Raw genomic sequence first — 11,561 nt, 5'->3', positions numbered from 1 at the left:
CCATTCCCGCGGCTTGGACGCCATTCCGTCTGTCATTTACATATTGAAAAAATTAATTGAAAAGCTTCTCGTGTTTAGTCTCTCTGCATCGATTCTTAGTGTTCAGACAACCGAAGCATGTACTCTTCCATTCCATAATTCCCATTCCAATATAAGATTTGAGTTTCTCTCCAGGGTTTGTTTATAATTTTAATGGCTTCTGCCGGAGTTACCTCGTATCGAGATCGGTCGTCGGAATTCCGGTTATTGTCCGAAAGATTGAAGAAGATCGAAGGACCGGCAGCTGTGAACGGAACGGGGAATGACCTGGAGACGTCAAATGCATCGCGGGCAAGCTCTTCTCGATCCGAATTCAAAAAGAATGCATCGAGGATTGGTCTGGGGATCCATGAGACATCTCTCAAGATCTCGAGACTTGCTAAATGTATGTCTCCCTGATTTTATCTTCCAACGTTTTAGCTAGGCACTGGATCTGGTTTATAATTATTTGGTATTGATTTTATGTGCCTTCTCACTCTTTATTTGAGACTTTGAATCGCTTAAATATGAACTACATACAATAGAATTTCCTATAGGTGTTCAACAAAAATTACTAATGATTGAGTGTATTGAGGATTCAAGGATGCCTTGTATTTTTGGAGGAAGGGAATTAGGGAGAGATGTTACGCCTTGTAGATTCTCTGCTGTTATCAGAAAATATACATTACTGTAAAGAAATTAAAAGCCAAACATCAATATGAGCCGGGGTGCTGTAGTTACCATAATGTCGAAGCATTCTTCACACGCTTGATCTACATTTTCTACTTAGGCCTCTATTTAGGAATGATAAGTCTCTTGTGCCATGTGCTCAAACATTTTCCCCTTCTCTCCCAGATGAAAAAAAGAAAAATGCTTTTAACTTCCCATGTGGTTAGTCCCATTTGAGTACTGTTATGTGCACAGATAACGTATTTGCAGAAAAAAGCTCTCATTTAGTGTATCACTGACCAAACTGACCAGCATCATGCTGAAGTTAGCATCTTCTTTTATTACCTTTTTTTCTCCTCCACCGGCTGTAAATAGAAATCATCTATTAGACTTACATTGTAGATTTGTGAATCTTCAAAGTCCATCCTTAACTGAGTTTCTGGCTGACTTTACTATATTTTTTTGGGTGGGAGGATAAGTTTTATCATAATTTTATTGGGGCATTGATCATGGGAATTGCGTTTGGCAGGCACTATGCAATATGGCATGTACATTTCAAAGAACAGAAAAGTTCAAAACAGCTCACACCATGCACTTTACCAAATAAATATACTGAATCAAGAGATGATGTCTGTCTACCTTAGAGGTTTTTTTTTGGGTAGTTCATGGTGTCTATGATTAACTTCTTCATTTAACCTTTTCAAAATTCAAAGAAATATCAAACTACTTTCCAGGTACTATCAAAATCTTGAAAAGTCAGACTAGTCAGTCTTCTTTTACTGTTAAGAGTTGTCAATGTGTGCTGCAACCTTAGCAATGGTTATTGATGATCAGATAATATAACTGATGTCTAAGATTTGAGGGACTAAGTATGCTTCTGTAGTTCCATTGGACCTCTATTGCTTTATGCGTTAAATACAATTAGTGGGCAGTTACTGTAACCAAATTTCTGAGTGTGGAAACTGTATCTTAAATCTTAAGAGGGATTTAATTGAATCTGATTGTGAGTTCTATCTTTGATTGGAAGTATCTTCTCCTTGAGAAAGAATGTAAGTGAAATACTAAATTTGTTGGTCATATCTACATTATTAAAAAAGGTTGGCCCACTGAGTCCGGTTATGTTAGGGTGACTACCGATGTTAAATGTTTGATGTGGAAAGCATTTCTGCCAATGCCAATGTCAGGTGAGGGGTCTTCCGACATGTTGCCGACATTGGCGAGGTTGCACTAGACGTCGGTAACGACTAGTTTTCTATGTCTTTGCGAGTTGTATCTTTTGGAGACCTTTGGATGGGTTTTTCTCAAGACTTATCTCTCCTCTAAAAATGGAGGATGCCCTAGCAGTTGGGAGATATGTTTTTGAAGCCTTCTTGCCCCCAAACTCTCTCGTAAGACATCTTTCAAACCAAGTTCTTCTACTTTTCTGTTTTGCCATATTTCTGGATTTTATCTTCTTGATTTGTTGAGCACTACTCTAAGAGTCCCAACATGTCCCATTAGTTGAGTGCAACAACTTTTGGAAGGGGCCATTATGATGTTGTATCTTGGAGGTTGATTCACAAGAAACCCCATTTGCACCATAGGATGTGACTACGATCTAAAGGAGAGTGACTGACGGCATGCCTCAGCCCACTTCCACTTGATTCATTTGTAGCTTTTTGATCATAGGTGTTGTGTAGAACAACTCATCAACAGTTAGTAGTCAACTGCTTATAAAAAAAAATAAAAACAGTTAGTAGTCAATTCAACTTTCTCAATTGGAGCGGTATAAGATAAGCCCTATATCTCACTTATTGAAATTATTTACTACACACATTTCTTCTCTATTATTCAAATTTATTGAGATGGCTGAAGGATGCCACTTTGCAAAGAAACTTAGAAAGATTGGTGTCTTTCAGATAACCTTGATTGATCTAATGATAGTATCTTTCTGCATCTCTCTCTCTCTCTCTCTCTCTCTTTGCACATTTTGGGAGGCAGAATTCATGAAGCCAATTGACTCTTCTCATGTGTATGAAACTGAAACATTACAGATTATTGGTGCTGCTTGAATGTGCTTTCTTCGGTCAGCTTTGGCATCTCTTGACCTTTTCATCCTTTTTTCAGTGGCCAAAAAGTCATCTATGTTCGATGATCCTGTTGTGGAAATACAGGAACTTACTGCTTTGATAAAAGATGATATTACAGCACTCAACATAGCAGTTTCAGATTTACAAACTCTTCAGAACTTGGAAATAGCTGATGGGAACTATTCCAAGGATCGAGTTATCCATGGAACTACTGTTTGCGATGACCTTAAGAACAAGCTTATGGCAACTACAAAACAGTTTCAGGATGTATTAACTGCAAGAACAGAGGTTAGTCATGCCTGGAATGATGAAATGCTCTTTCTGTGCTTGTTTTTCATTTTTCTATTCTATAACAATAAGTTTTATTCTCACAGAATGTCAAGGCTCATGAAAACAGGAAACAGATCTTCTCTACCAATGCATCTAGAGAAAACCCTTTTCTGCAAAAAAGTCATACACAGACTGTGACCGAACCACCTCCGTGGTCTAATAAATCTAATCCATCTTCTGTCTTGCCACCATCAGTGTAAGTATCTTGTTGATATATTAATTAAGTACATGTTAGAAATGTTGCATGATAGCCACTTTTATCTTATTGTGCTTTCCAGACATGTTTGCTTTCAATGTCAGGACAATTGAGAGTGATGGTCTGTTGATTGTGAAATTTTTGTGCATTTGCCAAGGAGATTCATTTGTGTATAGTAACAGCAGTTTATACATACCCAATTTACTGAAACTAAATGCCACCTTCAGTGGTTTTACTCATTTTATCTATTGAAGAAATCAGAATTATTTTACCTATTCCCTGAGTTTTACCCTAATCCCCTTTCCGATGTAAAGTAGACATTTTTTTTGGTAAAGATGGCAAGTAGACTTCAAGCATTTCAATTCTGGTTGGTAAGATGACTTCTGCGAAGCTATGTTCTTAAATGCATGAGCTGGAGTGCTGGACATTGCCCTGCTATGCCACTATGCCAGGCATGAAAAAGTTAGAAACCTGAAGCATATTTTTATTGAGCTTTTCTAATAGGAGTTGCCATGGACATAGTACCTGCCCAAGCCTGGCAATTGAGGCACAGACTTGTAGGGAAAAATATTAGCAGTTTTATTAGCCAACCCATTTTATTTTAGTACCTGATTCAGTTATGTGTTGTTACTTGTGAATTTCTTGTTTTATTTTCTTATTGACATCCCTTAAGGTGTCAAATACTTTGTAACCTTAATTTTTGTCTTTTAGTTTAACAAACTTTTTATTTTGGTCTTTCAATGAGGATAAATCCTGTCATTTCACATGTGTACTCGAAAAATGTTCAAGACAATAACAGCTTCTGATAATGACATAATGACAAGTCATTTTCAAGTTATTTTGAAAACTCTTTTTTTACCCCTAACTTAAAGAATTTTCTGGAATAAGACAAGGGGTAATCATAAGAAGGTTACAAGTTCTAAACACACATATAGAGGTGTCATTTAGACAGCCCTTATTTAAATGAGTCATGGACCATCGTTATTATTTGAAAAGGGGCTTATGTATGATTCCATGCGTGGAAGGGGAAATAGATGAAATCTAGATCACTGGATGGAAGTCACTGATGAAACCTTCTATACAAAAGGATTCAAATTTTGGTGGCTGGCCAACATTAAATATTAGATTTTAAATTTAGGTGTGTATCCCCTCCCTTTCTATCCTATTGCTAATTGTTGATAATAGTCCTTTGCGTTGGATGTTGCAACTAGTTTACCAGTGAATTATGTTGTAAATAAGAAATCCGTACCTAAAATAACAAAGGTCAGTCTTTGAACCTGAAAAGAAATTACTACAACTGGAACTTTTATTATGTGTAAGGAGCATAGATACAGTTGCCAAGGTTTGAAGTATCGGTATTTAGTGTCGTAGTAGAAGAATGATTTTAAGAGATGAATCGTATTGTATCGGAGAGATAAATGATACACTAAAGGTAGTATGGAAATGGTCAAGAAATGTATAGAAATGCTTAGGATATATGCAAAATACAGTTTTGAAGCATGAAACACTATACATAAGTACTATGTATAATATATCATTTATAAAAAAGAGAACATAGTACAACGAGACAAGTGCATTCAATTGATTATATAAAAAGGATAAGGTTTCTTACATGTAATATACCAAGATTTTTAAGTATCGTATCAATATCGTATCCAAGGTTCAAGAACTCGGTGCCGACACTGGTTTCGACTAGCCAGAAATCGAGATTTCTCAGGTTTCGACCATATCTCGGTCGAAACCTAGTACTTTCTTCAAGCCAATTCAAAACCTTGGTTTCGAGATCCAGAAGTTGATTTTTTGCTCTGATTCTTGTTGTGTTGCCTATTTTTGACATTTTGAACCTAATTCATGCATTAGTTTCACATAGAGAACACTCAAAATAATACTTGTATTGACCTAAGTTTGATAGGGTATATTGTTCTGGGACATGTTATTGAATAAGGTTTGGCCGGAATATAACTCCTTCAATATAAATCAGATTTAAGCAATCTTGGATTCGTTTGAAAGCTTTCCAACAAACCCAAAATTGCTTAAATCTGATTTATATTGAAGGAGTTATGTTCCGGTCAAACTTAATTTGGTGTGCACAAATGCTGTTTAAAATTGCTTTGAATGGAAATAAATTTTTAGACATCAAAGCAAATGAATATTTTACCGCTCTTTAGGTTTTTAGTAATGTTTTATCATATTAAGATTTATGGAATTTTTAGATTTGAGAAAAACTCCAACATTTAAAAGTTGAAAATTGTACCTGCAGTCAAAAATCCAGTTTTTGTTCTTGAACTGGGGGGTTGACTTTTTATCCTTTTAGAATTTTTTTTTTAACACTTTTTATTGGATTCAAATAGAGGGAGGGGGGGAGAGGGTATTTTCTTATTTATGAATAATATCTTAAGTAAATGAAAACATTTACTTAAATGATATTTGGCATAAATAAGTGTCTGCCTGGTTTTGAGCTAGGTTTCCTCAAGTTTTGATGGGGTTAAGTGAATTTATAAAGGCGTTCAGGTCAAAACTTGTGAAATTACCGAACTATGGCCAAAATAGTGTCTAAACCATGCAGCATGTGGTTTTGACCCTTGGTTTCGTCTCAGTTTCTTTCGAAACCAAGGTGTCTCAGTCAAAACTGCCAGTTTCAACCGAGTTTTTGAACCATGATTGTATCATATTGGTACCTTAAAGACTCGATACGTATCGGCAGAAATTGGTGGATACGGAAGGATACTTAAACCTTGACAGTTGTGTTGCGCTTGCATTTTCTTGAAACTATTCAGCCATAGTGTCACAATGTTTACCCTAGGTAAGGGAAATCAGTAACCCATGTAAACTATGTTTAAGAGGATGCAGAGACATTGCTAAGACAGCTACATCTATCATTGTTCAGCATCATTGCAGCCATTAAATTGATCAGTATTTCCTTCAATTTCTTTAGTTCTTTCAAATTTTTTTGTTACATTCTGATATATGTTAATATTTAATCTGAATCATGTAACCAAAATTATTAATTACTATTCAAATAATTCAAATATTTTAAAGTAGTGGCATGGTGGTCATTGTAATAGTGATGATGGCTGTTTTTTAGGAGTTGTATGCCCTCTCAATGTAACTGTATATGACCCTATATTGTGATTACCCTGGTATTAACAGTTGCAATGCCACAATTACAAACATTTGTTTAACTATCCAAAGCACTTTTTAGTGGCGATAAAACTGACACAAGTGCAACTCCAAAGTGGTAGTTGGCACTCGTACAGTAAAGATGTGGTTCAGTTGACATAAATGGGAATGCTTGCTTCACCAAAAAATAAATAAAAAATGGCAATGCTAGGAATGGTCCAAATGGATGCAACCACAAATGAGGACAGTCTCCTCTATCCTGTTTAGCAGTTTTCTTAGTCTTTAAAATGTTAACCTGAGTGATGCTACCAAAAGAAAGGACAAATTACTGATAGATGAACCTATGCTTTGAATATGAGCATCAACTTTAGCTATTTAAGTGCGAACTATTTCTCTGCCTGATAAATTGTGTATGAATGAATATGCATTGGTTGCATCTCACAATTCACTTGTGCAATTTGTTTATTCGCAATTCATCTCATTCCAATTCCAATACTTGTTCCTCATTGGCCTACTTTTAGTTCTTGACATGGTCCTTGCAGTTCTACTATTAACATCTGATTTATTACTTTGTTATTGTAAACTAGCAATCTGATTTTTCTTTTCTCATTTTATCCCTCCAATTCTTTGTTTCTATCAGAGTGCCATCTACTGGACTTCAAAATGGAAACCAGCTGCGGTATGTTTGATATGTTTATGCCAACACTAAGATTGTATTTCAGAGTTTCAACTGTATGACATCTGCTGTGCTTCTTTAATAGATATTTTGATTTGGATGAGTAACTTTTCTGAATGTTATTGGCTTTTCTCTTCCAGTTGTTAAGTGCTTATTATTTCGTTGAACACTCCATGGATTTTGTGATATAACTTCACTAGATGTGGTATGGATAAAAAAATATCCTATGTAGATAACACAATCTGTTAGTGTAGAAAACCTAGGACCTGTAACCAGTAACTTGAGAGAAGAGAAAAAAGAGAGAATGAGAGAATAATAACTTGTTTTTTTTATTGATAGGAAAGCCCCTCTATTTATAATAGAAGGGAAATTACAAATAGAAAGGGGAACTCCTAATCAGATTAGGAATTCTTAATCATGATAGGATTCCAAGTTACAATAGGAAAAGAACTAGAACTAACAACTCAAACTGAAACTAAGACTAACAACTCACAGTAGAATTAAGACTTGACATAATTAGAAACTAGGACTCCAACTAGGACTAGGAAAATAGAAGATACACATATCAACCAAATCACTGTTCACGTGAACAGTACTTCTCAACACTCCCCCTCAAGCTGGATTATACAAATAAGTAAAGATAGAAAATCCAGCTTGAACTAAAGAAAAAAGAACTCCTAATAATGCTAACACTCCCCCTCAAGTTGGCGCATACAAGGTACTAATGCCCAACTTGAATAAAATGAAAAAACTAAGTTGTAGTAGAATCCAGCTTGACATATGAATGCAGCTCCCAAATAAACCTTCAAGAACTTGAAAAATAGATCTTCAAAACTTGGACAGACATGATCAAGCAAACCAGGACTGGAATGTCTTCCAAAAAGGCAGCTTTCAACGATCTTTAATAGCTATCCAGTGATGAATCTCAGATTGTCATAGTGACTTAGAATCTTGAAGTGAAATAACTAGAGCAGCAAGTAGCGAAAACAAACCGAATCAGCAATGGAAAAATAATGTATCAACTCAATGAAAATCCTCAAATAGGCAACAACCAAATATCTTCAATACTCTTCAATACTTCAATCTCCCCCTTACGGCAAACTCAACCCAATAACAAAGGATACCCAATAGCAATGGTGGAGAAAACTGATCTTCCATGTTTTGCACCAATGTTCCCGCATGTTCCGTCTGCAATGTCTCAGCAGTGTATTGTACATAATCTCCCCCTCACGTGTAGTACACGTGGACATAACAGAGATGATGTAAGAGATAGGGCAAAAACATAATATTCCAAAATTTTTCAAAAGTTGCTAAGGGTAATGAAAAAAGAAGAAATGGCAAATTAGAGAATACCATTATCGTCCAAAGTGGTATGGGTATATGCCAAAGGTATGGGATATGAAGGGAATTAGAATTATTGAAGGGAACAGTGTTGGAAAAAAAAGGATGGCATGGCTATAATTCGGTGGAAATCCATTTCTAAATACAAACCAAGCCAAAGGACAAACTGATAATAAACCAGAATTTTCAAGGGTCAACTGGGTAGTCAAATAGGGGAATGTATTAAAAGATAATGACAGTTCTGTAAATAACCAGAATTTTGTAAGGGGTAAAAGATAAATAAAGAAGTAATGGGACATGAAAGGAAATAAAAAAAATTAAGGGACGATTGTGAAAGTTGGAAGATAAATAAAAGGTGGGACATAGCATAATAAAGGAAAGGGAGTGGGGGCAATATGGGAAAACTCAAAGAATCTAACAATCTCAACCCACGTGAAACCTGACAAAAGAATGAAACTAAGAAAGGAAAAAGAGGAACTTACGAAAGAAATTCATCTCTTTCCTTCCGTAAAACCAGAAATCAAAACCTTCAAGAGTTTTTCAACCTTCAACCAAAAAAGAACTATAATCCTGTGGAAATTGAATCATGGACCAGAGGCGGAAAGCATGGAACAAAAACAGCAGTATATAAATCTTCTCCATCTTCTTCAATCCATTGATCGAAACAACAATCACCAGAGAATGTATCAATAGCAAACAGAAGCAGAATCAACCACAATACCAGGTTCCAGAAATCAGAATAAACACTTCAAAGAAGCAGAATCAATTCCAGAACTCTCCAGCGTGAACCAGAGCCCTATCAGTAAAATCGAAGGAAAGACAACCAGTAGCAAATCGCAAGCAGCAAATCCACAATATATCAAGCTTCTTCTGAGATCGAACAAGCAGGGTATCGATTCAGGCCTCAACCCAAACCACAATGTTGCTACATAAAAACCAGAAATTGACTAGGGTTTGACATCCAAGGAAAATAGCAGTAATCGAAACAGCAAATAGATCGCAACTTGCGATAGCAGCAGCGAATAGAACAGCAAATAAATATCGATGGAGCACAAACCAACCAGTAGCAGAATCGATTTCAACGATAGACAAGTATGATACCAGCAGCAGAGATTCGAACAAAATAGCAGCAGATAAATTGATGGAGTTCGATTCACTTCTGGTATTTGGAATCGCAAGATAGCAGCCACAGGATTTTTATCAACCAGTAGTAATGATAGCGTTAGCAGCAGTAGAAAAGACCCAGAAATCTTCCACAGCAGATTCGACACAACAGCAAATAATCTTCCCTCGTCTAGAAAAATTGCAAGGCGGTAGAAGAACCCCTTGTTCTTCGGGGGCAATCCTTTCGACTTATTGGAAGGAAACCACCTTTCAAAACCAAATCCATCTTTGATGATAGCAGCAACTAGAAATCGATAGAGTAACAGACGACAGCGAAGCATAAACAGTAGTGGTAATGATTGATTTTCATCAAATACTCATCTTCAGTATATGAAACCCATACAAAACTGAAAACCTAAAAACGACTCTCAAACCGGCAACCGGTTAGTGCTCGATACCATGTAGAAAACCTAGGACCTGTAACCAACTTGAGAGAAGAGAAAAAAGAGAGAATGAGAGAATAATAACTTGTTTTTTATTGATAGGAAAGCCCCTCTATTTATAATAGAAGGGAAATTACAAATAGAAAGGGGAACTCCTAATCAGATTAGGAATTCTTAATCATGATAGGATTCCAAGTTACAATAGGAAAAGAACTAGAACTAACAACTCAAACTGAAACTAAGACTAACAACTCACAGTAGAATTAAGACTTGACATAATTAGAAACTAGGACTCCAACTAGGACTAGGAAAATAGAAGATACACATATCAACCAAATCACTGTTCACGTGAACAGTACTTCTCAACAGTTAGTTTTGGCCTTCAAGGGGGATGAAACAAACTCCCTCTGTTCCAAAATATAGTCCACAATCAAAAAGCACATGTTTTGATGAATAATATTTAATTCTTTAACTTCCCATTTTGTATAATTCATTTTTGAAGTTTACCCTTCAGCTGCAACTTGGATTCCCAGTATACCCTCACTGAAAATGTGGGGAGTGATTGGCAAGCAATGAAAATTAATGCATTAAATACTTGAAGTGGACAATTATTTTGGAACAGCTAAAAAGACTGAAGTGGACTATTTCTATGGAACAAAGGGAGTATATTTAAAAACCATGTGCTGCACATAGAGCATATCATGAAGTAGGATGCTGTAAGAATGGAACATGAAAATGGTTTTTTGGGTTCATTAAGAAATATTTTCTAAATGGTGATGGATTTGCCAGACAAGTTGTTTAAGAAAGGGATAAGGGCAATACGAGAATTTTAGATGTGGGGGCTTCTATTAGCCAGATGAGAAGGTATTTAGTCTGTTCCTCTATCACCCCTTGTGCTAATTGTTTTTTTAAAATAAATATTGGTTTATTTAGAGTTGAATAGTAAAACAGGATTTGTGTAGCCAACCCATTCAGATGGTTTAGTTGATTTGAGTTATTGAAGTCAGACATTAACCATCTTATGGACTTTGAAAGAAAAGAAACGGAAAAAAATGTTTTCTAAACTTTCTCATCCATTTAAGCTTCTAATTTTCAATATTTCCAAGCTTTGAATTTCCCAACTTCAATTTGATTCCAACTCTTGAAATTGATCTCTTTCTTGACAACTTTTTTCACAACTCTTGAAAATTGATCTGTCATAAGGCCCTTCATTTAAAGTTCCCCTACCTCAATCTGTCTTCTTTTCTGTATCTACCTTACCTTTCCTTGTTTGATTACATACATTAGACAGATCGAAGCTTTTCAAATGTTGTAAGGGATTTTCTATTAGTTTTTCTCAGGAGTGTTACCTAAAGGCCCAACAAGTGTTCAGTGCAGAACAAACTCGTCCCTTTTCATTTTAAAACGTCAAATACAAAAGTGCATTTCACATTACAAAATTTATGCATCATATATTATTTCCCAGCAACAAGCAATAAAAGTTAATTCTTCATATGCTCAAAAGGTGCATAGCTGAATAAAACACAGGTGAAGTGAAGCTTCTAGATTCTTTGAAATTGCTTGCCCACTCCAATGACTGAAATTCTTGTCATTTC

The 11,561-nt window shown here is 35.7% G+C and overlaps 1 protein-coding gene across 1 annotated transcript in view; it reads left to right on the top strand.

Moving 5' to 3' along the window:
• The window catches only part of LOC122652738 (syntaxin-31), a 32,630-nt gene continuing 21,069 nt past the window's right edge, over positions 1-11,561 (top strand). Inside the window, exons 1-4 of the mRNA XM_043846563.1 lie at positions 1-424; positions 2,794-3,044; positions 3,131-3,282; positions 7,043-7,081. Of these exons, the coding sequence (XP_043702498.1) occupies positions 193-424; positions 2,794-3,044; positions 3,131-3,282; positions 7,043-7,081 (674 nt within the window). The 5' untranslated portion in view covers positions 1-192. The remainder of the gene's footprint in view (positions 425-2,793; positions 3,045-3,130; positions 3,283-7,042; positions 7,082-11,561) is intronic.

The sequence above is a fragment of the Telopea speciosissima genome, chromosome 2 (genome assembly GCF_018873765.1).
Source record: "Telopea speciosissima isolate NSW1024214 ecotype Mountain lineage chromosome 2, Tspe_v1, whole genome shotgun sequence".
Taxonomy (NCBI): Eukaryota; Viridiplantae; Streptophyta; class Magnoliopsida; order Proteales; family Proteaceae; genus Telopea; species Telopea speciosissima.
The sequence above is the reverse complement of the archived record's forward strand: the minus strand, read 5'-3'. Positions and strand labels throughout refer to the sequence as shown.